This window comes from Varanus komodoensis, unplaced genomic scaffold (assembly GCF_004798865.1).
Source record: "Varanus komodoensis strain SLA01 unplaced genomic scaffold, ASM479886v1 scaffold56, whole genome shotgun sequence".
Lineage (NCBI taxonomy): Eukaryota > Metazoa > Chordata > Lepidosauria > Squamata > Varanidae > Varanus > Varanus komodoensis.
The window spans coordinates 3869324-3896998 of NW_025336169.1; the positions used below are offsets into that span (position 1 = coordinate 3869324).

At 51.6% G+C, this 27675-nt stretch overlaps 1 protein-coding gene across 3 annotated transcripts in view; it reads left to right on the plus strand.

The window, feature by feature from the left end:
• ASCC2 (activating signal cointegrator 1 complex subunit 2) overlaps nt 1-27610 on the plus strand; it is a 50540-nt gene extending 22930 nt beyond the window's left edge. For all 3 annotated transcript variants that reach the window (XM_044448993.1, XM_044448994.1, XM_044448995.1), the window contains 17 exons: nt 904-1062; nt 3312-3482; nt 4704-4833; nt 5691-5758; nt 7219-7329; nt 9840-9952; nt 10764-10838; nt 11836-11943; nt 13000-13068; nt 14143-14217; nt 15104-15284; nt 16549-16763; nt 17249-17368; nt 18615-18836; nt 21293-21383; nt 24703-24779; nt 25406-27610. In XM_044448993.1, coding sequence (XP_044304928.1) covers nt 904-1062; nt 3312-3482; nt 4704-4833; nt 5691-5758; nt 7219-7329; nt 9840-9952; nt 10764-10838; nt 11836-11943; nt 13000-13068; nt 14143-14217; nt 15104-15284; nt 16549-16763; nt 17249-17368; nt 18615-18836; nt 21293-21383; nt 24703-24779; nt 25406-25577 — 2157 coding nt within the window. In that variant the 3' untranslated portion in view covers nt 25578-27610. The remainder of the gene's footprint in view (nt 1-903; nt 1063-3311; nt 3483-4703; nt 4834-5690; nt 5759-7218; nt 7330-9839; nt 9953-10763; nt 10839-11835; nt 11944-12999; nt 13069-14142; nt 14218-15103; nt 15285-16548; nt 16764-17248; nt 17369-18614; nt 18837-21292; nt 21384-24702; nt 24780-25405) is intronic.
• The last annotated feature ends 65 nt before the right edge of the window (nt 27611-27675 follow it).

The window sequence follows — 27675 nt, forward strand, 5'->3', positions numbered from 1 at the left end:
ATGCCCTTCAGGCAGGCTGGGCTACAATTCCTCTCATCCTCAGTGTAGCCATTGGCTGGAGATGATGGGAGTTGTAGGCCAGCACATCCGGAGGATTGTGGATGGATGCTATGAAGTGCCTTGGACTAAGCTGAGCATTTTCTGGATTATGAACATGAATGTTCATGTCCCTTCAAAGTTGTTTTAACTGTATACTGAAGCCCCATTGATTTAAGTGGAAATGAAAGATATTTCGTTTTTACCATGTCCCCCTGAGACTTCAGGTTGGACTTCTCAAGCCTGTCAGTGAGCCTTGTAGCTCAGGTCAGTTGTAAAACTAGTTTGAGCAGAAACCACAGAAAGAGAAACTGAAAATATTAATAAAACCCCCGTCAAATCACACAGAACAGAACAAACGGCCATGTGTATTCCTACAGGCATGCTCTCACTTTCAGCTCCCTGAAAAGCCCCTCATCTGTACACAGTCACAGAACACGGACTTTCCAGTTTCACACCATGGTGTGATGTGTGCAGTGTAGTATCCTGGCACAGAAGGATCCGACCCACCCCAAGGATGCTCTCCAGCTCCTGTTGTTTTGTTTTGGGTACGTGGCAAGAGGAGGCTGCATATCTTCATGAGTGCTGAGCTGAGGGAATGCCGCTGCTCTTGCAGGATCTGCAAGTGTTGTGTTTCTGCCCCAAGCACTGATCAGCCCTGGCTTTGCAGTGGAAAAGGAGGCAGTTACTGCCAGCAAACCAGGGGGAACAAACATGAAGGTTCTTGCTAACCACAAGCCAAGTTTCCTACAAACATGAGAGATGTCCTGGCCCTCAGGAGTTTTTAAGAGAGCTCAAACAGCAACACTAAGGGCTACTGTTTAATTTTGCTTCTGTTGACACCTGTGGCATTTTATTTTTCTACAGCATCCAAAGAAGAAAACAGAGCGCTCTTTTGTGCTGTACAAGCCCCCACCAAAAGCCAAAGATCTTGCGCTGCTGGAGGAGTTCTTGGAGCGAGCCACATTTGTTGCCGATGATCTAGATTGGCTTTTGGCCTTGCCTCATGATAGATTCTGGTGCCAGGTATCATTGCTTTGTAAACAGGAAAGGAATGTACGTGTGAGGGGTGAGGGGAAGAGTATCTCCTCGTCTTTCAAAGGTATTTGTAGGTACAGGTATTCTTTGACGTGACCTTTCTGAATTTCTCAGGGCAGGTTCTCAACAGAAATGACAGCTCCTAAGGTTCTGTCACGCTACCTGGTGATCAAGAAAGAAACCCTGGGGCACGGCTGGGCAGATAAGACCAAACCTGACTTTGGATAGCAGGTGATACTGGAGCCGTCTCCAGCAAGCTCAGCCCTTGCTCCAGAGATATTCCGAGTGGGCCCTTTTACGTTCTGTCTCCAGCAGGCTCAGCCCTTGCTCCAGAGATATTCCCAGTGGGCCCTTTTACGTTCTGTCTCCAGCAGGCTCAGCCCTTGCTCCAGAGATATTCCCAGTGGGCCCTTTTACGTTCTGTCTCCAGCAGGCTCAGCCCTTGCTCCAGAGATATTCCCAGTGGGCCCTTTTACATTCCACTCCTCAGCTAACTGCTGTTTGCTCCTAAGAGGAAATGGAACACACTGATTGCACTTGGAGAAAGGATGGAATTTGAGCAAGAAGCATCTTTAGTACCTAGTGTACCATTAACTATTTCATGATCATGATAAAAGTGTCGGCAGGCGTTTAGGGCAAGAGGGTAACAGGACTGGGAAGGCCACCCTATGATAATTATTAAGTTGATTCATTTATTTGAGACTTTATTGATTTTTGCTTTAGTCCCATGATTAAATCTTAGTAAAATGCCATAAACTCAATTGTTATAATAATAAAACAGTGATGATAAAAGCACAGGAAAAAGATCAGGAAAAGAGGATTAGAAAAAATTGCTATAAACTGCGTTGGAGATTGGGAGTTAAGTTGAAGATGAATTTCTGCTTGTAGTATGTTTTAGTCAATTTATATTTTATATGGTTTGAATTTTTTAAATTTTGTTGTCTATGTGCATAGATGTGATATATTTGTCATGGCCTTTGGCTAGTACAATACATTTTAAACTGGATAATAAAATCTCTCTAGATGACCAGAGATTGCTGACCATGTAAGTGGTTAGAGAAATGCCTGGGCAAACAGCATTGCTAGGAGCACTCCATACCGGCAGCCCACCTAACTTCAGTGAGGTCATTCCATAGGGAAGGTATCACAATTAAGAAGGCCCACCTCTGCTCCATGAGCAAATGGACCTTGTTAGTGTATGGTAAACAAGACTTCCCCTTCTGAACACAGACTAGAACGGCCTGTAGTCTCTTCATTCTAGCTTGCCAGGCTGTCGCTGTTAGGATAAGATAAGGATTACAAATAGGGTGGAATGCTTTATTCAGTGAGTGAATCAGCATAAACTTTAGGGTGTGATCCTAGGCTAGTTCAGAGAGAAGAAGGCCCAAGGGTTGTCAGCCAGCATGATTGTCTTCCTGCCTAAACAGGCTTTGGGAATGAGCCTTTAGTGGCCAGCGTGGGACAGTGGTTCAGGTGTCAGACTAGGATGAAAGGGAGAGCCAGGTTCAAATTTCCAAGGAGCCCGCTGAGGGCCAGGGACTTTCCCTTTCAGGGACTTCCTCTGCATTACTGTGAGGATAAAATGGGTGTGTGAAGGAATTATGGCTGCTGCCCTCAGTTCCTTGGAGGAAGGGCAAGATAGTAATGTAGTATGGGCACAACCCTATGCATATCTTTCTAAGTATGCATAGGACTTCATGCTGAATGTAAAGTCCTGAGGCTGAGAGTTAAAGGCATGTTTGTTAGTTTTCTTGAAACTATTTTGATTCTGCTTTGTTACTGAAATACAAAATTTGAAAAGAAAGTAATTAAGATGGCAATTCCCACAAGCAATGACTTTTGTTAATTCAGTGTGTGAGTTATCCTTCAATATAGCTTCAGATTTTGATAGGCAAATCAGTTGGCTTATCCAGTCAGTTAAAATACAAATAACTAGCCTATTAAAATCATTTAACTGGTTCATGATCCCATTTATAAGGCTTTCTTAATAGTTTGGTGAATCTGCCAGGAAATAAGTAATACAGTATCTGAAAAGTGGGTTCCCTGCCTTTTATACCCTCAATAGGTGTGTACTAAGGAAACTTTAAAATTGGTCTTTCCCCCCTGAGGTTAGTACAATCTTTGCTTTTGGTGAGCAGCCTCCATCCCACTGAATACGCAGTGTATATTCTCTGAACTGGCATACCGCTCTGGTCCCTTGATGGAGTTCCCATGGGGCCTTTATTTTCTTGTGACAGGTGATCTTTGATGAGACATTGCAGAAGTGCCTGGACTCGTACCTGCGCCATGCCTCCCGCAAGTTTGACACAGTGGCAGACTTTCCCCCACAGGTGAATGACCTACAGAAACGCCTTCATCGGAGTGTTTTCCTGACCTTCCTTCGAATGTCCACTCACAAAGAATCCAAAGTAAATACCACTTCTTCCTTTACTTTGCATGTTTTTGAGATATATATATAGATTTTTTATTTTTTACTTTTTTGGCAGGAGGGAAGGGTTGGTGAGAAACGTCAGGTTCTGTTTGTCTTTCCTAATGGCTTTCCCTTCATAGGCTCTGCTTTAGTATCCTCCCTTCCTCCATTCAAATAGGGTTCCTTAGTCATTCATGAATACAAGCATAGTATGCCCTGATGTTTCCAAATGGTTTTTGGAAAACAGTAATATATTTGCTTAGGCATATAGTCTGTTCTGTCTCTAAGGTGGGAAGGAACATTTTCTTCTCTCATTAGTCCTCACAAATAGCCTATGCCAGAGGCAGGGAGCCGGTTTTCTGCTGGGGGCCACATGCACGTGATGAATGAGGCCAGGGCCAAAAGGGAGCCGGGAGCCCCCCTCTGCCGCTGTTTCCTCTCCCGCTCCAGGCAGGGGGCTGCCAGGGGAGCACGTGTTCTTGCTGGAGGTCTGAACTGATTTTTTCCAGAGGAGTTTCAGCTGTCGAAAGCACTCGTCTTCCTCTCCTCAGCCGAGACACTTTACAGGTGATCTGTAAAGCAGGAGAACCGCTGCCCGTAGCCTTGGAGTCTAATAGACACCACGCACCTGGCATAACACTGCGGAGGGAAGGGGAGTTGTCCTGCCCCTACCCAGCTCAGTCTGCTGCCGTGGCTGCTGCTGGCCGAGGGCCAAAGGTGGTTCAGCCCCGCTGTGTCTATGAGGATTTTTAATGCAAGAGGAGCCGAGTTTGGCGCAGGGTCTCTGATCTGCCTGCTGCTGACTTTTGGGTGGCTGTTTTACCCAGATCGCATTTTCTGCATGAAGAGTAAGTGCTGGGCACATTCAAATACATTGAGATACATGGAGATGGTTTATTTTAACCCTTTGAAAAGGACTTAAAGGCAGCCTGTAAACAACAAGGCCAAGCAAGAGTATTGCTTTTAGGCTTTAATGCTCGTCTCCCATAGGAAGTGGCCGGTGCGCCAGCCTCATCAGCAGAGACGGCTCTGCTCCGAGTCCTGTCATTTTCCGCAGTGACTTGTCCTGACTTTGCTGCCTTGTATCGCACTGCCCCTGTGCCCTGGGTCTTGCACGATACACGATTTGTCTGCAGCTCTTGTCAAAGCAATGGACATTTTGCTGGCTCTTGATAAAGGAATGTTTAAAAACCCTGCCTCTTTCCTTCATCCTACGCAGGACCATTTCATCACACCATCTGTTTTTGGAGAAATCCTGTATAATAACTTCTTGTTTGACATTCCCAAAATCCTGGATCTGTGTGTGCTCTTTGGAAAAGGCAACAATGTTCTACTCAGCAAGATGATTGGTTAGTTATGGGATACTGCAGAGCGGGGTGAAGGGTTTACAGTGCGCGGGCTCTAGAAACTGAAGACTGGATCAGACCCCCCCCCCCCCGCTTCTCAGGCCAGCAACCTTACTTATTACAATAAGGGGGCAAGCTGCTCTCCTGTTGCATTTTTTGCATTTTTTTGCATTTCCATTCTAATCAAGCTGAATACAGTTTCCTTGTTGGTGAATGGAAGATCAGTGAACAGCCATGCTGAACTTTAAAGAGAAGCTGTTCCAAACTGAACCCTTTGTAGGCAGGGCTTCCTACTTTTGACTAAATGCCAAAGGCAAGAAACCCATCGTCCTTCAGACAGTGCTGGGGTCCAACTCCCAACAGCCCTGAACAGCATGACCAGCAGCCAAAGATGATGTGAGCTGTAGTCCCGGAAAAGAATACAAATGGATAATTAACTCAAGGATTCCGCAGTTCCTTTGCACCCCCCTGGGCTCGCAATGGGTAGACCTTGCAGTGTTACCTTGGCAGAAGCACCTTTCCAGTCCTGCCTTTGCCGAGGTAACTAACCCAGGGGCAGAGGGTGCATTTGTACGGGAGAAATGTTGGGTGGAGGGGAGGCGGGGTTGTTGATGCCCCTGACAGAAGTCCCCCTTGCAAGCGCTCTTCCTTTCCATGGGTGTCCTTTCAAACACGTGCATGTTCCCATGGAGGAGCAGAGGCTCGAGAACTTGTGTTTTGGTCTCTGTTGTCAATGGCACAGTTAGGTGCAGTGTGAAGGAAGGGCACCTTAGCTCATGTGAAGCAGTTTGTGAAGGCACATGCTTTAACCTCTCCCTCTCTCTCCCCCGCTCTCCATGTGCCCCTCCATCCCATCTCAGAAAACATCTTTACTCAGCAGCCAAGCTACTTCAGCGACCTGGATGAAACTCTGCCTACAGTCCTTCAGGTTCTGCTTCTCTTTGGGCATATTTCAGAAGACCCCTTTGTCCCTGTGTAATCCGTGGCCTAAGGGCCAGTTCAGAAGCACCCAGCACTGCCGCCCCACACCGGGGTGGGGGTTGTCGCGTGAACCAAGTCGCCGTTTCTCAGCCCAGCCTGACTCACCGGGCTGCTGCAAGGATTGCATGTGGCCCTGTGCTCCTTGAAGGATGGACTAAAACTTAAACACACACATGCACAGTTTAAGACAACGGCTGTGTTCACGCAACATGCTAAGGGGGGGTTTAGCATGTAGTGGGGCAGCCCCTTGCTTCCTGAGGAGTGCGTTATAAATCATCCTGGGGTGCCTTGTAAGCCACCCCGACCAGCCTGTAGTGTGGTAGACTTCAAGTCCTAGTGGCATGAAGAGGGTAGGGAGCCGCCAGACAAGTGCAGTAAGCGTGGCTGTTGCTCCGCCCAGGGGGCTCTAGGTGACAGCAGCCAGCAGAGGCCCAAGCGCCTACCTGTGTGGCCGTCACCGGCTCCCGCTGCTCTCCTGCCGGTGCTGGAATCGCTGGGCTGATTGCTCCCCGCATTGCCCGGCCGCAGAGCACCTCGTCTCGTGCCGGTGCCTGGCTGGTCTTCCCCCACCCTTATCTGTATATCCGTGTGTGAGATTTCTGCCCGGCCTTTTTGCCTTCAAGGAACTTAAGGCAGCTTACACAGTTCTCTTCCTCTCAGTCTTACCCTAACAACAGCCCTGTGAGGTAGGATGGCCCGGGAGCCCGGGACTGGCCCAAAGTCACCCAGTGAGCTCCACGGCTGAGTGGGGGCTAGAGCCTGGATCTCCTGAGTCCCAGTCCCTCACTCTCACCCACCACACCGCTCATCAGCTCAGTGGGTACCTACCCTGTGCTCGTGCAACATGATGCAGGGAGAGTGGGATCGATCCTGAGCAGCCCTGCACTCCTGGCCCTGGCAGAAGCACAGGGTGGGTGTGGAGCACAGCTGCTGAAAATGCTGCTTGGCGCCTTCTGCAGCCCTCGGCTCCGTCCCTACGCCACTCCTGCAGTGTCTCCTGGGGTACCAGCAGGGGGCGCATGCCTCTCAGCACAAGAGAACCCTATGGGAATTCTAGCTACGGTGCATGACTAAACTCCCGCCGGGTCTAGGGTGTCCTGTGAACTGGCCACTTATTTCAGAAACTGCACAAAGCAGCCGGGCGGGTTGCTCCTCATATCCACCCACCTCCATGCACTGGTTCTTCTGTAGAATCAAGGGTGGTTTAAGTTGGCGTGGATGGCCAAACCAATCTTTGTGTGTGTGTCGGAAGAGAGTGCTGGCAACATGTGCCTTTGCTGTCTTCATGGAGGCTGCACTGCACTTGAGGAGCAGATACTCTTGCTCAGACAGTGACCACTGATAAATGTGGAATGTGCCTGCATTCCATCACCCAGCATATTTGAAATTCTGCCCTTTGCCTTCTAGGTATTCAGCAATATCGCGCACATGTGTGGCTTGCGGGGTGACAGCGCTTCAGCCACCCCACAGAAGTTGGAGGAAAGGGTCAGCACGAGTCCTGAGGACATTCCTCTGCAGGTGTGTGCATGTGGGTGGGGGGGGGGGGCAACATCCTATCTTCCTGTGACCAGGGTAGGCAGGCTTGCTGCTTGGTTTTGCAGTTCCACCAGCTGGACTGGTGCCAGAGGCAACACGGGCTCAGGAAGATGGATTGCAGTATCCCTGTGTGACCAGCCCCTTCCTCCCACCAGCCTCAGCGGCAGCTTTAAGCCCAGTGACAGTCATATTCCCCACCCCCACCCCACAGAAAAGTGTATGTCTCACCCTGCACATAGTTCCTGGTAATCATTTCTCTTGCCTGTCCTGTGACTGGATGAGGCAGCTTTTCTTATCACATGAATTCCAGCATGCTTTGGTTCATTTGCTTGTTTTTGGAAAGGCTGCCTTAGCATTTTGTGTGCATTTTTAAAATCTCACAGAACTGTGCTTGATTGCATTGTGCTCTTTGAGAAGCAGAGTCTGCCTGCGCATGTGCTCACTTGTAAAAATACCTGGGGAGGGGAAAGCATAACTGCGAGCCAGTGTGGTGTAGAGCTGATTCTGTGGGACAGGGACTCGGGAGACCCAGTTCTAGTCCCCGTGGAACCATGAAGCTCACTCAGCCATTGACCTTCAGTCTAATCCACCTCACAGGGTTGTTGTGGGGATCAGATGGCGAACAAGAGCTTTGTGCATGCCTTGGGCTCCTTGGAAGAAAGCCAGCCTATACGAACTAAATCAGTAGATTTTGGGAGAGGCGTCACTCTGTTCTAGCATCCAGAGGGGTTTGGAAGGTTGAGGACTGGGGAAGGGGTTTGGCTGGGAGAGGGTTGTCTTTCCCATGGCAAGTTTGGCTGCACTTCCCCACTTTCAGACAACCAAATCATGTGTGTGTGCGCGTGCGCGCGTGTGTCTGTTCTAGTGCCTCAAAATGGTGATTTAGTGCGACTGATGCAGTGATTTGTAGCAGTGTATTTTGTGGAGGGCTGAGTAGCTGCTTCACATGCAAAAGTCACCGTTTAAATTCCCAGCATTTCTGGATAGGGCAGGAAAAGGTCCTGCTGGAAAGCCAGCACAGCCACTGCTGGCTCATGTCCACCTGCAGAAGCTGGTGGAGCTATGATCGGACCCAACGGAGGGCAGGCTCCTGTAGGCGGGGGGGGTGGGGGTGAGCTGTAGCTTTGTGGGATCTGCGTTGTTTTTCACAAGATTGCTGAGGTCCAGGAGCTCGGCAGCAGCTAGGGGCAAAACGTTGGCTGAGGAAGGCTGCTGTTTGATTGGGGAACTAAATGTTTCTGAGCTTGTGCTCAGCCCAGGAATGTGTTTTCTGTAGCAGAACTGGAGCCTACGTACAATTTTTTTTCACATTTTTTTCTTTCCCCCAGGATCTCTTGATTACAGGATTTCAGGAGCCTAATTTAGGGGAGTGTGTGTATTTTGGGGGTAGGGAGCATAATTTCATTTCTTGCTGCTGTTGAGAGACAGAAACCCTTGCTGATTTGCTGGAAATCGCCAGAATGCTGGCAGTTGAGTTGAATCTGTCTTCTGCACTCCCCTTCTTTGCAGGACATTTTCATAGAGCGAGCAGGATTCTTTTTATTGTTGGTTGTTTAAAGTTGTTTTAGATACACGGGTTATCTTAGTGCGGGCTGTCTGTTTATATATAAATGAAATAGATTCTTACAGTTTTAATCTTTGTAAATTAAAAGATACTGCCAGAGAGCTTTGGCTGTTAGAGCTCTGTCTGTCTCTATGACAGGCACCCTCCCTTTTTGAGTGAGATCTCACCTTTGCCTGGAGCACCCAGACCAAAGCTGGCCAGTGACACTCAGGCGCCTGGGGCAGGAAATCCAAACGTTGCGTCGTCCTACTGCTGCCACAATTAGGAAGGCAGCCATGTAAGCAAGAGGCACCTTCAGAAAATGTTGATCAGCCTGCCTGGGGTTGGCAAAGGTGGGACAGATGGTTGCATTGCCATGCTGGGTGTGGAGGAAGCGGCTTCTCTTCTCTGGCAATCTGCTCAGTTTCTGCCTGGGTGAAAGAAACGGTACTTCTGTGGTAGGGAGCACCTCCTTACATGCTGAAGGTTTTGGGTTGAATCCTGTCATAAAACTTGGAGAGTTGCTGCCAGTTGGTGCTGCCAGTACTGAGCCAGATGGACCAGTAGCCTAATTTGGTGGACTGCCTCTCCCTGCTTAAAAGAGACCTGGCAGATGCTCTTATCCACGATGTTTTGCCAGCTCTGCTAAGACAGTGGAGGGAAAGGGAGAGGAGCACGGAAGAGGGGCCTGTTGTCAGTTTGTATTCAAAAAGAAAAGTTGTGCCACAACATTTTAGAAACATAGAAACAGAGCGAGTCAGAAGGGGTCTCCTGGGCCATCTAGACTGACCTCCGGCTCCAGCCGGTTCCGCTCATGACATGCCCACCATGTGCATGTCCAGCCTATCCTTGAACACCCGCACCGATGGGGCCTCAACAACCTCTCGTTGAGAGGTCATTTAATTTTAGGATTTAAAGAAGCGGATTTTGTTTGTTTCCCCTCTCCTAGGAGCTGAAGGATATTGTACTGTACCTGTGTGACACCTGTATCACCCTTTGGGCCTTCCTGGATGTCTTTCCATTGGCGTGCCAGACATTCCAGAAACACGACTTCTGTTACAGGTACATTTTCAAATGCCCCCGTGTGCCTTTTAATGCTGCTGGAAAAGCACATGTCCTAGGAGACAGCCAGGCTGTGGCTTCTTGGGCTATTTGCATGCAGTGGCTGAAGATGCGCCTTTCGTGAGGCTGGGTGAGGCAGACATCTCAGGCAGTGGCGCCCGGCTGTTCTCAAGGGTGGCTGAGCTGGAGACGCCTAAATGGCCGACTTCTGGGAAGGGATCCTTGCACCAACATCTCTGGGCAAAGCCTTGATCTCACGTAAAGGGTCCATATGTACTGTGGCCACCCATAACTTCCCAAGCAGGCCACTGTCACCCTATTTTGGGGCGGTCTTAAAATAGAACTCCAGAGCTTTGGGGCTTCAGCTCCCAGAAGTCTTCCCCAGCATGGCCAGTGGCCCAAAATGCCGGGAGCTGAAGTCTAAAGCATCTGGGGAGTTTTCTACTCATCCCAGGACTATAGTGGTCCTTCCTAGCCTAGCAGGTTGGACCACATTTGCAGTCGTTGAGCAGGGCCAGTGCTCAGGGATGATGGAAGCTCTGAGGACCTTAGCTTGGGAAGGACTGCGGGAGGCTCAGAGACACAGTAGACGGGTCTTCCCTGCCCCTACAGCTGTCCTAAACTTGGGGTGCCAGACTTAGAACCTTGGGGCTGTTTGCCTACCAAGGACATGGTTTATCTGTGCTTCCTGCACGCCTTCTTCTGGAGCTTATTATTAGCCTTGGAGTTTTCTGTCGCTCCTTCCCCATTTCATTGATGTGACTTTTGGCAAAAGCTGATTCACCATTAGGTTTCTTGCATCTGCTTGTAGGCTGGCGGCATTTTACGAGCTGGTGATACCTGAACTGGAATCTGTGATTAAGAAGAGGCGGCACGAGGACAGCAGGTATGTTTCTGCAGTGGTGGCCTTGCCTCCCTCAACAAAGGCAATGATCCCACTAGCCGTGTGCCCTGTTAATGTATCTGCCGAGGCATTGATCTCACTTGTGCTTGGCATCTCTTCAGTCCAGCATTTATTCATCACATAGATATGCACAGAGAGCCTTTTTTATCCTCAAAACGATGGCAAAAGGAGAAGGGGGCGGCAGAGGATGAGGTGGCTGGATGGATGGAGTCACTGAAGCCGTCGGTGGGGGTGGTGGAGGACAGGAAGGCCTAGAGGAGCGTTGTCCATGGGGTCGCGATGGGTCGGACACGACTTCGCAACTAGCAAAAAAAAAAAAAAAAGTTGTGAGAGTGTGACTGGACAGCATCACCTATTGAGCTTCACAGTCAAGTGGGGATTTGAATCCAGGTGTCCTTGGCTAAGTCCGACATCACACCACAGCTGGCTCCATATTCTCCATTTCTCTCAAAGGGATCTGTAAACATTCTGCAGGATCGTTGGAGAGTGTTCAGGATGGTGGGGGCCTGATTGGTCAGTGGTGTTACTGGGGTTGGCCAGTAGGTGCCTGTGGCAAAGCATCTGCTGTAGCTCAGAGCTGAGACCCCTCCTGTGAGCTCAGGATTAGAGCTTTGGATCTACCGCTGAACACAGTATCACTTCACATGCAGCAGCAGCATGCTATAAACAGAGGGTTCAAGGATGGAGAGAGTAGTATGTAAGCAGTAAAGCTAAATGGTTTGAGCAGCTTGGATTTCTTTATTATTGCATTTATACCTTCTCTTTTTGCTTCTCATAAGAAATGCAACATGGCTTACATGGACCTCCTCTCCCTCCCTGTTTCATTTCCACAACAACCCTGTGAGGGAGGTCAGGCTGAGAGTCAGTGTCTGGGCCAAAGTCGTGCAGGGAGCCTCATGGCCAAGGGAGGAACCGAACCCGAGTCTCAGTAGCCCAACGTCCTCATCACACGGATTCTCTTTTCCTCTCCCCCACTTAGTTTGCTGTCTGATTTATGGAGGAGGCTGTCTCATTCTAGAAAGAAGATGGTGGAAATGTTCCATATAATTATAAGCCAGTTGTGCCTTCAACCCATTTTGGAGAGCAGGTATGGCAGGGGACCTTTTCCCCTCAAGGGCTGCATTTGGTCTAGGAAAATCTGTTTCGTACCCACAGTGGGTGGGGCCAGTGCCCTCTCTTGCACGTGCATGCAAACCTCTCTCTCCATTCAGTTTTTCTCTCTGTCTCTCTTGTTTATCTGGTATACATTTGGGCTGTTTAATTGATAGGCGTTTGAACATGTTTATAAGTCTTTTTTGCTGCATTTGTATTTATGAATGGAAATTGATTGCTATAGCAGAAGAATAACTTGAACTTAGAATCAAACTAAAAAGTTACAAGCTCCCCACCCTGACCAAATTCCTCCTTCATAAAGCTTGCATATACTACATCAAGGTGTTCTAGTCAAGGATATATGCAATAATTCCATGTTTATTTCATATTATTATATTATTATTTTACTGATGTTATTCTTTTGTTGTTTGTTGCCCTGAAATCTGAATTTCATGAAAAGCTGTATAAATTGTTTTTAAATAAGATGGTATTTAAATGTTTTTAAACAAAATATAACACCATCTGTGCAGCAGGGAAAACCCTAAGGAATCCCCTTCTTCAAATATATAATCCTTAGTTTAAAAAAAAGCTTGAAAGAATAGTCATGTGTTCGTTCACAAAAAGGAGGATTAAATTCAGTCAGCCCGAATCCTGCCTCTGACTTAAGCTAAGCCACATTTCCACTCCATTTTAGTTACGCGATAAGTTGTAGGGCACATAGTCTGCAGTGCAGGTTCTGGGAAAGGCTGTTTTTCCTAGATCTTTCCGGTCTCCTTTCAGCTGAACTGTGATCTGGCGCGGATAAATGCTTTCAGACAATGGTATGCTTCCACTTCTCCTTCTCAGGAAATAGAGGCACCAAATCAGGAAGTCCCTCGGAGGAGAGGGATTTGTTAGCGGGAAGGGATGTTGGCCCAAATGTGGGCAGCTTTGAGTGGCTGAATGCCAGGCTGGGGTCACAGGTGGCCTGTTACCCATCCAGCAACGTCGATATCAGCCTGTACAGATGCCGTTGCTGCCACCTTGTTTGCTCACTCGCTTCTTGTTACAGCTGTGATAATATTCATCCTTACATCGAAGACTTCCTGCAGATCTTCACGTCGGTACTTCAGGAGAAGAGGTGAGAGTTCCAGTGAGGTGTGGGAGAGCCTTGCTAACCTGTGAAAAGCTGTTAGGAATGTATTCATTCAGTAACCATTTCCAGGGGAGAACACTCTTCATCTGTTGCAGCAAAGACAAGGAAGGGTCTTGTGGCCCCTAAAAGCGAGGGTGCCAAACTTCAGGCTTGTGGTTCCCAGTCTGATGCTGCAGGAACCCCTCGATGGTCACACCCCTTTCATGTGATTCCATCTGATGATTTCCCAGCATTTGTTCAGTTTTTTCTTCATTCTAAAAAGTGGATTCTAAAACTCTTCTTTTAAGAGACACTGGCAGGAAGAGCTTTAAGCTACAATATGGTGGCATTTGGGGTCTTGACCCTGCCATCATTTCAACACCATCCACCATCGCTATGTGCTCACCAAGAGCATCCCCAAAATGAAATTTGACCCATGGGCTGAAAGGTGTTCTGTGCCCCCTCTTAAAACTAACATATCTCTTCTGGCACAAGCTTTTGCAGACACTCCCCACTTGATCTGCCGCATCTGATGGAATGGAAAGCATGCCGGAGAGCTTATGCCAGCGTTTAATGTGTCAGTGTTTCAGGTGCCACAGAACTCTTCTACTGTGCCCATTCACTAAAGGGCTACTGCTTCGTGGCCGCCCAGGGCAGTAGAGAAGAGCCAGTTGCTGCTTGCAGGAGAGCACTGCCCTCTTCAACAGGCTTATCAAAATCGGCCATCGGGGGGCCCTCACAGTGCTCTCTCTCTCATGTGCACACTCACAGGGCTGCGTCCTTCGCTGCCTCCCAAAGGGGATTGCAGTTGGGAGTGCCAAGTGCGGAGACGACAGGAAGGGGGCGGTGTATGGTCATGGAAGTCCAAAAGTATGGACTTGGGACACGGGTGACAGGACACAGGGCTGGCATGCAGTGCCAAAATTTGCTGCTTTCTTTCCTTTTAAACTCCTTTGAACTATTCTGGGGGGTCCCACAGTCTGTGTTATGCAAAATTTTCGTGGTTTGCAGTGTGTGATTCTAACTCAGTCATTTAGTTACAGGAAGGCCCTGTTTCAGATCACGGTCTTCTACCCACAGGTTCCTCCGTGACTACGATGAGCTTTTTCCCGTAGCAGAGGATGTGAGCCTCCTGCAGCAAGCCTCCTCAGCCTTGTATCCTTTGCACTTAGCATCCCCTACCCACCCAGCGGGCCACATCCTCCAAAACGTTGCTGGGCGGGCAGGCTGGCCGGCCAGGTGCGGGGCTGTGGCAGAGCTGGCCCCACCCACATCCGACAGCAAGCCCCTCCCACCACTTTGTACCTTGGCTTTTCCTCTGCACCAGCAACTGTTTAATTGGAGCAAAGCTAGAGAGGCGTGGTCGAGGGAGGATAAGCTCCTCTCCCTGCCACTTCCAGTGCCTGACCTGCACCTTCAGCTCTTAGTGAAGGGGTCCCAGCCCAGTCCACATGCAGCTGAATCAGCACCACTTGTTTCCAAACACATGAAGCCACTCGGGTTCTGACAAATACTGAGCAAAAAGGACTCGTAGAGAAGCAGGGCTGGGGCGGCTCACCTGATCACCCTCCTTGTGTTACATTTTGCTGCTTCGAGGGTGACTTTCAGGTGGAGGCAGGAAGGGAGGCCTCTGCGGTTAGTCTCTCCCCTTTATCATTAGCAGGTGTCTGCAAGCCAGTGAGGAAGATGCACAGCGAGCCGCTTCTGCTCCCTTCGCTGCAGAAGCGTCAACAGCCGGGGGGGCAGAGTGGTGGGAGCACTGGCCTGGGACTGGCGGGGATCCAGGTCCTAGTCTCCACCCAGCCAAGAAGCTCACAGATGACTTGGATCCTGTCACAGAAACTACCTTACAGGGTTGTTGTGAGGATTACATGGAGAAGAGGAATATTTTCCTGGGGTGCCCAGGGTTCCTTGCAAGGAAAGGGGTGGGATAGGCAGCAGGTGGGTCCACCTAAATAGCGAATGCGGGCCTTTGCAGCAGTGCCATGGCTGCTCTTTGGGCGCATGAATCAGAACGAATGCCCTTAACGCCAGTGGGTAGGGATGAGACCCGGTCAACGTACATCCTGGAAGCCGTGGAGAGTGCCTGGGAGGGAGCGGAGAGGAGGAGGAAAGGGGCTCCAGGCAGCCCCCTGCCAGAAGCTGCAGCTGGAGGCTCTGCAGCGGTGCCACCCAGCAGTGCCGAGGACTTGGAGGGGCTCAGCCTGCGGGATCCTTGCGAGGTGGGTGTTTGTGCCCTGAACTCCCTGTGCCAGCCTCAGAGGCAGGCCTTGCTCCTGTGCTGCTCAGAGGGGAACGTGGGGCTGCCACAGGCAGCCCGATTTTCACAGGTGGAAGGGGGGTGTCACCCTGTTCCAAATGACTGGCTGAGGCAAATGCCCCACCACAGCCTCAGCCCTTCCAGCAGCCGGGCGGAACCTCTTCCCGCAGAGCCCTTTGCTGCTGTGCTGCAGTTGAGTCCTTTCCCTTTCCTTGCATCAGCCTTTCTCACCCTGGGACCCTCCAGATGTTTTAGAAAACATTTCCCCTTATCTCTGATCTGTGGCTGGCCGGGGCTTATAGGAGTTGAAGTCTCCAGGTTGGGGAAGCCTCTCTGCACTAACTTTGTGCTAGCCTTCGCCATGCACCAGGAAACATCTATGGCAGAGGACGGGTGTCTTCCTTGGTGGCTGGCAGGGAGCCACCCCCAGTAAAAACCAAACTTGGTTTCTCACCAGCAGCTCTGGTTTCTCTGAAATAGTTTTTATTGGTGCCGAGAGCTTTAAGCTCCGAAGAACCACCTAATCTGTTGGGCCTCTCCTCTGCTTTGCACTTGGGCTCTTAGCCAGCTTGTTGGCCCTTTTTCATGCAGCCCTGGTAGCCATTTTGTGGTAGTGCTCAGTTGGTACCGCACAATCTGAAAGCTCGTCAATTTGAAGAGAGTGCCCTCTGCCAAAAAGGGTTGCCCACCCCAGTCTTTGGGGCGCAGTGTGCAAGTTGTGCTCCTTGCCTTGCACCCCTCAATTCCCACTTCACTCCCTGCGTGCCTTTCTCTTGGTCTCACCTGCCTGCCCACCTGCTTCTCGCGCACCTGCCTCACCTGTCTGCACTGCCCCTCAGGCATTGGCCTTGTCTTGCAGCTGCAGGTTATGATTTTGCCTTGCCCTTAGCAGGATGTTTTGGCCCGAGTGCTTCTCTGCCAAAGACCCGATCTGTGAAGATTCAGGACTTCCTTCTCCTCTCCTGAGAGAACCTGATCAGGGACAGGGGTCAGCGCATGAGAGCGGTTAGCAGGGCAGCACCTGCAAGCCCCCCCCCCCCCCCACACACATGCCCTGCCTTCCCAATTTGGCTCCGTGGAGGAGCCTGCAATGGGCAGAGCGGCTGCATTTGGTCCCATGTGCTTGCCGTAAAAACCAGTGTTCCCCCACTTGCTGTCCTGCCTGGCTTGGCACCTCCTGCTTCCTCCATCTTGGTGATCCTCCCTGTTGTGCTTCTATTGTCTAGCATGCCGGAGCAGCTGCGGCCCCAGTAGCCAAGGTCTCTGGGGTGGAGCTGGACTCCCTGATCTCCCAAGTAAAGGACCTGCTGCCTGACCTTGGAGAAGGCTTCATCTTGGCCTGCCTGGAGGAGTATGACTACAGTGTTGAGCAGGTGATCAACAACCTTCTGGAGGACAAGCTGGTAGCATCCTTGGGGAAGCTGGACCGAGCAATGCCCAGGTAGAGCTCTGAGCACCTTGTTTGGCCGCTACAGGCAACACCTGCAGCTGTACTTCAGTTGGGCAGCGGCAGTGCTTCTGACGAGCGCTGCTGGTGGGCAGTGCAGGCAGGAGGACTTTGCTGCTCTCAGGTCCTGCTTGTGGCTCCCGGGGCTGGGGGGGGCTCTGATGGCCTAGACCAGCCTTTGGGCTGAGGCAGCACGGTTCTTCTTGTCGAGGCTCATCTGAGTGGATTGGGATGGCAGGAGACAGCACACTGACGATGGGTATGCAGAATCAGAGCAGGGGTTCTGCCCTGGCGAGCATCTGCCTAGGAATGATAGCCCTGGGTCATGTCCACTGATGAGTTCCTTGCAGTGTAATTCCGGGGAAGTGGGTGCAGGAGTGGGGCAGGCTCCCATTTTGTTTCACGGGGTGTTTCACGTTTCTCAGGGCTTCAGAGAAAGTGCTGAGTTCCCCTGAGTTTTTCACTTTTTTTCCTGCCAGGCCAGTGAAAACGGACCCAACCCCTCTGGTCACCTCACGATACAATGTTTTCCAGAACGATGAGTTTGATGTTTTCAGCAAGGACTCTGTGGATCTGTCCCGTGTGCAGAAAGGCAAGAGGTGAGTCCTCTGAATGCTGGACAGGCCACCCAGCTTGCCTGTCGTCGGTGCGTGTAAGGGTCACAAAGCCATTTTTGCAGGCAAAGATCTTGTACCGTTTCAAAGGCATTCAGGTGAGATCCAACACCCCCTTGGGCCTGTGGGTTAAGCGCAGCTTTCTTGGGTTCTTAATCTGACCCTTTGGGATTCTCCAAATGCCCATGCCCCTGCCTACCTCTGGCCTCTTCAGCCACAGGTCAGTGAGACTGGGCATCACTGAGGGCCTGCAAAGTTAATGACATTGCCAGATCCAGGTGGTGCGGGGAAGAGTAACCGTGATTAACCAAGCGGCTGGGATGCTCACGTTAATCCTCCACCTTGCCTGTACTGCGTGGGTGCTTCATGCAAGGGCAGCCCAGGGCAGAGGTCTGGACTGAGCCCCTCTGGCTCCCCAGGAAGGCTCTCGTGGGGCTGAAGCGGGGCTGTCTCAAGGACACTGGCTCCTTCATTGCACCCACTCCTCTGGACATGACCTTCCACCCGTGGGTTGAGGGGACACTCCTCTGCGTGGAACTGCAGGGATCTTCCTGGCAGAGGGCTGTGGCTGGCTGGGTCATTATTAAAACCGGTTTCCACAGAGCTTTGCAAGAAGTTCAGGGATGTAAGCCTCAGGGGAGCACAGGGGACTTGGCACTGATGGAGAGCAGTAGGTCCTCGTCGTGCTGGGCTGCAAGCAGCCAAGGATGCTTTGGACCGAGTTTCTGAAGGGTTGGGGGCCTGTCCTGTATCGCCAGGCAGGCTCTCCATCTTCTGAAGAAAGGCCAGTCCATAAACTCATTTGTGCAAAGCCAAAGGGTCAGCCCACAGGGAGCAGCGGTGGCTGCCAGGTGGGAAAGTGCAAGAAGGGGGCAAGATCGGAAATCAGAAGCTTCCCGAGCCAATTCCAAAGCATGAGCCGGAAGCATGTATAGCCAGGCTAAGCTGCTGGCTGGGTGGAAAACCTAGAAAACTGTAGCATGGGGTGAGCAAAAGTTTGGGATTTGGATTCCCCTCTTGGCCTGGAGTCCTGTTTTCTGCCTGCCTCCCCTGCTCCTTTCATCCCTCACGCTGTAGCTTGAGTGCCTATTACAACGGGTGCCACTGCATAGACCACGAAGCTCCCATCGTCCACTGATGCAGCTCACCATGCAAGAGACCTGTAAAACCAATTTTAAAACATCAAATGATGCCCATTATTTAGTTTTCCCTTTTTCTTTCCTGAGTGCAGGAGCGAGAGAGTCACCACCAAAAGCTTGCTCAATGACAAGCGTGTTGTGACTGAGCAGAGGGAGCGCTACAGCCAGTACTCTGTGATCGTGGAGGAGCTTCCCGAGCAGAGTGGGGTGGGCCCTTTTGGCCGGGATTACGACGACGAGTACGACGACACCTATGACGGCAACCAGGTGGGCGCCAACGACGTCGACTCAGATGACGAGCTGATCAGCAGGAGGTGAGTTCCGACCCCCATGTATGGGCCCTCGGCCGTAACTTGTGCTCGGAGCTTGTGCGGTCCCGCCTCCCCCATTCGCAGCAACCAGGTGCACCTTTCTGCAGTCAACTTCCGCAGCTTCATTGAGTGCATCGTTCGGGTCTTTAGTGAATGGCTAATAGTCAGCAGATGGCTCTGCTCTAAGGAGTTCTTTTCTTTAAAGCAGGATTGAGCGCCGTCTGTCCCCTCATGCGGCCCCCTGGCTTCTGGCACGGTTCGCTCCTGGTGCGGCACCCCCAAACTGTGGCCTGCTGCCAGTCTGCACTGGCCGAGCACTACGCAGTCACCTCCTTGGCGGTTTGCTGCTGAAATTTGGCACCAAACCGCCAGCTCTTCGCCACCGCTGCAGCACATGAGGGTCTGGTGGGGTGGAAAGTGACCCCTGGACTCTGACCCAAGGAGCACTGGTCACAGGAGGTCTGATGAAACTGGCTGAACTGGAACCACGAGGGGCTTGGGGTGGGGGAGGACGAGGTGGTCCTCAGAGGACTCCATGCAGAGGGCTGCAGGCTCAGGCACAGAGCCTTCTGCCCATCGCTCTTTCATGGCTTCCTTGCTTCCACGAAGGTGTTGGGGTGCGGTGGGGGGAATGGCTGTATTCTTAACACAAGATCTTTAAAAAGGTAATGCACACAAAGTCCAATACGTTTCCTAAGCATGACTTACTCCTTAGCAAGGGCTTTCACTTGTCCCTAGCTTGTGGAGCAAGGCCTAGGGTGGCCATCTTTCCTCCAGTACCTGTCCACCATTTCCCCTGGGATCAGCCTGAGTTGGGGTGGGGGGGAGGGGGGCTCCACTGCACTCCACCCCCACCTCTTTGCCCAGTCATTGGGATATGACGGTTCTCTCACTGGGTTTACATTGTTCTTACTTTTTGAGAAAAGGTTGCAACGCCTCTCCTAACACTTAGTTCCTGGCTGTAAGAGCTTCCAGCACAGGGCAGAGGTGTTCAGGATTTGGGGGCTCATTCCGTTTGCCACCTCCACCTCTGGATGCAGCCCGAGAACTTCTTCAAAACGAACTTGGTCCTCTGAAAAAAGCTGTTTCCTGTCGTCCACCCACTGGCTGGTGTTTTCCAAACTTCTGGTAGCTGTGGAACACTTACTCTGAATAAAACGGGAGGCCCACTTCCCCCTTACACCAAAGCAGTTTGATTTTTGACTGCGTTGCAGTAGGACTTGTAAGGTGTGTTCTCTCACAGGTTTTTGGATGCGTCACTGAGAAATGCAGAGGGGGCCACCTCCACTAAGGCCCGGTAATTCTGCTGCATCTCCGTAGCTGGAGATGAATTAATGTACTGGATTGCACCCAGTGCAGGGATGCTGCAGGATGACCTGGTGCATCAGCTGGCCAGTTGCTTGGACGGAGGCAGGCCCAGCACAGTGACTCACCCAGAGGCGTGGTAGGCAGCCTCCTCTGCAGATGGGTCCTGTAGGATCACGTGGACAGCTAATAATGGAGTGAATGTAATCCCACCAACCTGCTTTGTCTGTGCAGGTTGCTGAATTAGTCATTAAGCTTGCTCTTGGTGACAGTTTGGTTTTCTTCAGATAGCCTTGAAGAATGCAAGATGGTAGAAGCTGCAGCAATAATTACTTTCTTATTTTTGCATTATTCCACATCATTCAGCCCTTCACAAAACCTGCCGGTTAGATCCAAAGGTTGCGTGGGTGGAAGGCCACTTGTGGAAGGATCATTCCAGCCCCTTTCATTCTTCTCCCCCTACACATGCACATCTGGTCTTTCTGCATGGTGCTAGGCCTGATCTGGGGGAAATCGTCCCTCCCTCTGAACAGCAAAACCCCACAGGCCAGCCTGCATGGGGGCACATAGAGCTCACATGTCACGTCACCTCCGCTAAGCTGGAAAGGCATGTGCTTACAGCTGGATGGGTGACTACATGTGGAAGCGGGACGGGGGGTGGGACTCGATGGCCTTATACGCCACTTCTGCCCCTATGGAGAGCATTTTGGGAGCACAGTACAGGGAGCTGCAGAAGGAGAAAGCAAACGATACTTGAATAAGTGGGCTTCCACTCATGCAACATTTGGATCTAATCCAGGGCTGGGTAACTTTGAGAGGTCCAGACGGAGGATTCTCTGGCATGTGGCCTATGGGCTGCCCACTCCCAGCCTGAACCCATAGGCAGAACGCCTTCCTCACCCAGTGAAATGCTGCTGCGTGTGGAATGCCCTGGACCTGTTCTTCTCTCTTCCAGCTGGCGTCAGAGAGGTCAGGAAAAGTTGAGTCTGCAGTCTGCTGGCTATTCCTCCCTGCACCAGGGCTTAATGTCTTCGTCTGTGCAAACTGAGGACCTCCTCGGCTCCTTAAAGCATGTTCTCAGACAAGGCTGTCTTAACCAGCGTTGTGGCCTGTGGGCTGTACTTTTACGGTACCCTTCTCTTGCACCCCTGTAGGCCTTTTACAATCCCTCAGGTCCTGAGACCAAAAGAGCAGCAGGAAGAAGATGAGGAGGAGGAGGAGGAGGATGAGAAGGAGGCTGCAAAGGTGAGTGTGCCTCAGGGCAGTGTCCAATTCAGGGGGCAGGACGGAGGTGACCCTGTGCTTACAGAGAACAACCCTGCCAGAAAACAGTCTGTGGAGGCCTTTGCCGTCTCCACAGCTGGGAGGAAGCCCAGCTCTTCCGTTCATGACTACCGAGTGGCAGCAGTAGGCATGATGCTTCTCAGAGCAGTGAGAAGGCAGCACCTCTTGCCCTCAAGGAGTCCACAATCTCAAGTGCAGCCCAGGGAAGGGAATGGAGGGAGGGAGGGAAGGAAGGGAAACAGCAGAGGCAAGGGGGAAGGGAAGGGAAGGGAAGGGAAGGGAAGGGAAGGGAAGGGAAGGGAAGGTACTCCGTTACAGGTACTCAGGCTCAGTTTTGAAGGAGATGAAAAGACGGGGATGCAGCAAGGCATAGCGAGGAATGGAACGGAAAGGATGGACAGGAGCAGCCAGGACTGCCGGGGGACCCCAGCACAGTGTCGCTGAGAGCCCCTTCCTTGTGGGGAGCTGTTCCCTTCCAGGCTCCTGTGTGCAGCATTAGAAAAGTGGCCCTCCTCGCCTTCGTCCACAAAGCTACCCCCATGGCAGCCCTGCCTTCCGCTTGCCAGAGAGCAGCGGCGTGAATGCACTGGACTGAGCCACTGCGCCTCCTGGAGAGCAGCCGCTAGCCGGACACAGTGGGGTGCAGGGGATGCTTCCTGGGCATGTGGGAAGGAGCCAGCTGCAAGGCTGGGGTGTCCTGTCGCACTGCCCTGGTTTGTTCCAAGATGCTGTGACTTTTCTGAGCTGTTCGCTCCCTTGGGGTTCCTGCGCTTCTGTCCCTGGAGGCAGTCAGGAGAGAGTGTCCTCTTGGAGAACGTGCTCCCGGGCTGCTTGCTCCCCGGTCCAGGGGGTGAGACGGCAGCGCTGGAGGCCACTGAGGGAGCTTCCGAGTCCTGGTGGGCTGACAACTCTCTGCGCTGGAGCAGGGGAGAGAGATTCCTAACCGTGCAGATGAAACAGGGCCAAATTGGCGGGGGTGGGGTTGAGCTGGCACCACACAAGTTAAGAATATCTTCATTTAAGTAACTTTCCCTAATCTGGCCTGGGGAGTGGGGGGCTTCTGGCAGGGATGCGATGGGGTTGTAGTCCAACACAGGACGGCACTGAATGGGGAAGCAGTAACTGACAGGTTTTAAAAAGAGTTAAAACACCATTGCATAAGACCTCACATGAGTGTTAAAACAGTAAGCCTCTCCTCATCAAAAGTGTGTATTAACTCTCTTCTGTGCAGCCAGAGATAAAATGTGAAAGATCCATTCCATTTATACCCTGAAGAATGGCTCCCATGGTTTACCTTCCATTACTGTGTAAATGTTTGCCAATCCTCTATAAAAACCGGTTGCTCTCCTAATTTCTTCCCCATCTGGTTTTAACAATGGTTATTAATTCATCCATAATAACCATCATCTCCCACACTGCTGAAAGCCATTTTATCAGCCATTTCCTGTCCCTCTTACAGGAATTTTTCAGCAGCTGGTCAATGGCCCTGGCAGCTCCTGTACCCTAAAGTGTGTTGCTCCTGAGCTGGGAGGTGGCCAGGCCAGGCACGGCACCATGGGTTGGCCTTACTGGGCACCTGTGGAGGCCTGATGCATCAAAGAGGCTGTTGCTGCCTGTTCACCCGTCCTTTCTGAGCATGTGGCAGGTGAGACGGTGGGGAGCAGCTGCTGCTGCCTGCCTTTGCCTCATCCTCTCCCTTGGCTGCTGCACGTTGGGCCCAGTGGGAAGGGGCCAGCGCCTGGGCAGTGGCGATGGCAGCACAGAGGAGGAGGAGGAGCTGGACCCCTTGGGGGAAGGGGAGCACCAAGAACATGTTGCCTAAGGGGTAGAGACGGGCCTTGGCGTTTGCTCCAGTTGGACTGTTTCCTTCTTCTGCCTAGCAGGCCTTCTGTCACTAAGGGGCCTGATGTGGGTCCTAATACTGCTCCTTTTGAGGTTCCCTGATGCCTTTTCATGTTCCTGCTAAGCCTCCTTGTGACCATTTCTTTCCTGAAAGGCCGGCAGTGAATAACTCTCTTCACCCTCCAAATAAACCTGAATTCAGCACTGGTTGTCGCAGGGAGGAAAAGCACGGATGCCCTTGGCATGAGCACTTGCTGGATTTGCACTCGGGGGTTGACTCCAGGATCTGCTTCCTGTGAGGGGAAGTCCCCTCCCCTGAGTGCTTTGACCCCCCACTCCCAGAGGCTACCTCTGATTTTCTGTGTGGCATATTCAGGCTGCTGGAGGGTGTGCCTTGGGAAGCAAACTTAGATGATCCCACATAAAACTGGGTCTAACCCATAATAAACCTCGGATTCCATAGGAAAGGGGAGGCCTCAAGTTCGGTCCCTGGTGTTTCCCCTAAAAGGCTCCTGTCCTGCCAGTCGAGCGAGACTGGGTGCATGCAGACCATTGGGCGTGGCATGGATGGGCTTTGCGTGTCTGAAGTGGCCGCGCCTGCTCCAGGCAGCAGCTGAGGAGGACACTGGGCAGGCATGCAGGAAGTCGGACTCGCCTGGGGCAGCGCCTTGCGTGGACCGCATCGGGCAGCTTGCAGTGCGGGGTCTGGTGGGGATCCTTGGCTCAGCAATACTGTGAGGAGGATGTCGGAAGTGGTGTGCTTCCCAAGCTGGACATGAGCGAGCAGCGTGGCTTGGCTGCATCAGTGGAACTGTCACTTCTCAATCACGCATCAGTTCCCATCCCCTCCGCACTGGTCCGGCTTCTTCTCGAGTGCCGTATCCATTTTGGGCACCATAGCTGAAGGATGCTGCAGGCAAACTGGAAGAGGTTCCGAGGATGGCAGCAAAGTTGGGCAGCAGACTGGGAACAAAACCCAGTCGAGAGAGATGGAAAGAACTGGGCATGTTTCACCCTGAGAAGAGAAGCCTGAGGGGAGAGGGAAAGTACTCCTCAAGGACTGAAAGGAGGTTGTAGAGAGCCGGGCTGGGGTTTCTTCTCAGTCATCCCAGAGTGAAAGATGAAGGATAGCAGGCCCAATCACTGGAAGCCAGGTTCTGGCTGAACATCAGGAAGAAGCTTCCTGCTAGTCCAGTGCGACCTAGGGAGGTTGGGGGCTGTCCCACAGTGGAGGCGTTCAGGATGCAGCTGACCTGCTAAGGCGTCTCTGCTAGGGCTGCTTGCATTTGGACGCCCACATTGGATTGGGGCCCCTGCCAGCTCAACCGATTTTTTTCTGGTGAGCTGGAGCAAACGAGCCTCCTGCAGCTGCTGCTTTTCCAGCTAGTGGATGTGGGCTGTGGGGTCGATAGCAAACATTTTCTCCTTTCCGTGGCAGGACCACTTTGTGCAAGACCCAGCGGTGCTGAGGGAGAGGGCTGAGGCTAGACGGATGGCCTTCCTCGCGAGAAAAGGGTAAGTGTGATGCCCACTCAGTGTTTGCGCTGCTGCACGGCCAGAATCAGAAGGCAGCTGCACTGCTTGGTACATGAGAAAACCGACTGCTAGGAATCAGGATTTCCGTTGTGTCTCTAGTCAATGCATTTTGTATATAGCATTCCATGATAAGCAATATGAGTACCCAGCTTTACATAATTTGTATGCAGCTTTCCCTAATGTATACATCTTGTATGCAATTTTTGAGCCAAGAGCTGCATTGCAAACTTTGGAAAGCATGCCATCCAGGCCCCCCGTGTTTCGGCTTGCATTTCAGCCCAGGAATTATGAATGAGGTTTGCTTAAAAATGCTATTCTTTAAACTCCAATACTCTGTTAGTAAAGGGGCCCAGTCTTTATACTCATTTTGGTTCTGTGCTACTTTTAAAAAATGCAATGAAGCAGCAGCACAAAATAAGAACACACAGTAATGATCACATTCTGCTTGCACTCTCTGCCAGTAAATTGTCCCTGCTTCTCTGATCATTCTATGTCTCACTGTTACTGGTGACCCAATTTGGTCTCTATTAGATCTGTCCTTGGGGGAAAAAAACTGTGTGAGGGAAGGAGGCAAACGGGAGATTTTCTCCTCTTACCCGCTGCAGACATAAGCCGGACAACTCTGCCACTGTTGTGGGCAGTGCGAAAGGCCACGGCCAGAACCGAGAGACAGTCCAGGAGCGCAGGAAGAAGGAAGCCAACAAAGGGGCCAGGGCCAATCACAACCGGCGCACCATGGCCGACAAGAAGCGCAGTAAAGGTATGATCCCATCCTGAAGACGTGGCTAAGAGGGGGCTGGCAGGGCCCCGGGCACTGCCCCCACCGTAGAAGACCGCTTTCCCCCCTGAAGGGGGAGGTTCCCGCACCTGCAGAGGAGCTGCCCAGGCAGACTGAATCGACATGTAGCCGTCGGAATCTCATTACAATGAACTGCAGCAGCTCTGTGTCGTGTTTTTTGTAGAGACTGGGCCAGGCACTTTTTAGTCGCCACCGAGCAACCTTCCCCAGGAGTCCTGCTAGGAATGCCGCGCTGCCGCTGGAGCAGCCCGTTTCCTCTAGCCCAGCAGGCCCTTCTGATGACCCCCACGCAGGTCTTGGTGGGATGCCCACAAGCAGGGGGAAGTGGGGCAGCCCTCTACGCAGGGCTGCCGCCCTATCATGCCTAGCAGGTGTGACCCTTGGCCCTGCTGGCTGGGGATGATGGAAGCTGCAGTCCAGCATCCCTGAGGACTGCTGGGTTGGGGAACGCCCTGCTAGCATTCTGTGTACGGGATGGGGCATCTAGCTGTGTGCTGCCACTGCTCCTGGAGCCAGGGGCACTGCATCCTAGCCCAGTGGGCCAGTGTAGCTGGCCTGGGGTTCTTCTAACCGCCCAGCATTGGGTGGCCTCTCACTTCTGGAAAACCACTTACCCCCGCCATGAAGGCTGTGTGGCGAGGGCTTCAGAAACGATGAAGCAACACATTGGTTATATGCCTCTTGGCACCAGCTGTGCATGACGGGCCTATGTTTGATCTGTTGCATGTCCAGAGAGGGCTGGAAAAACTCCTGCCTGGAAGCTTGGAGAGCTGCTGCCAGTCTGTGTTGACCACGGTGGGCTAGACAGACTGAGGCCTCACTCAGCATCGTCACTGTTTTGCATTTATATCCTGCCCTTTTCCCCTTGCACGGAACTCAAGGCAGCCTACATAGCCCTCCACTCCACTCCACTCCACTCCACTCCACTCCACTCCACCGTCTCAACCACCCTGTGATGTCGGTGAAGCTGAGGAGTGGCGACTGGCCCAAAGTTACCCAGTGAGCTTCATGGCTGAGTGGGGACTGGAACCCAGCTCTCCCAGGGACTCAGGCCAGCACTCTAACCACTGTGCCACATTGGCTGTCAAAGGCAGCTTATGTTCTCCCTCCCCTTGGCTCCTCCCCCACAAAAAAGTCCTTGAGGTAAGGAGGAACGTGGGCTCAGAGGACCCACTTCTATGGAACCCACCGCTTCCCACCTCTTCTTCTATTAAGATTTATTAAGGCCCCACCTATTTTCAGCTTCCCAGGTAATTGTGATCCATTTTGATTTCATGAGGGTTTACTGCTTTCTCTTTATTAAACTGTGAGGGGAGGCCATAAAGAAGCCGAAATGTATTGCTTGTATCAAACCAGCAAATTTCTCTGCAATGCTTGATGACTCTCTAGTCAGCTCTGGTCCCTTGTGATACTAACACAGCAATATGTCAGCGGGTGGTGGGGTAAATGCAGCTGGTATATGACAGCTCCTGCTGGAGCAGCAAACCAGGTGGGCTGGAACACCTTCCTGTAATTGAACACTGCCCTAGAGCACTGAGGTGCTGAAAGTTTTGCACCAGCATTTCCTCCCGAGGAACAAAATCCGAGTCTGTCAATTGGATTCATTTTGTGGCAGTGAACCCTACCTAATGTAATCTCCAAGACAAGATACAATGCCAAGTTTGAGGCAGTTCAGTGAGGTGTACCAGCAGAGACTTTTAAATTTGTCTCTGGCATTTTCAGTCACAAGACTGCAGTAGGAAAAGCAGTTCATCCTGAAGTGCCAACAACTGTTAGCGAAGGGAGTGGTTGCAGGGGAGAAGAAACCTTAAAGCAACTTGGTATTTGCTTTTCTGTTAGACTTAGAACAAAGGATGCATCTTCCTGAAGTGATCATTGCAGGAATAAATCAATACAGTACTACCTAATCCACTGCTCTTTGTACTTTGATAGGGCTGCTTTTCTTCATCAGCACTGATGTTTCCTTTCAGGATAAAGGCCATTTCTGGGCCTCATTTTCTCACAAACCAAATGCCTTGTCCTTGTGGTTATTGCAGCCTCGGGAGTCAAGGGGGAGACTCCACTACGACTACCAGA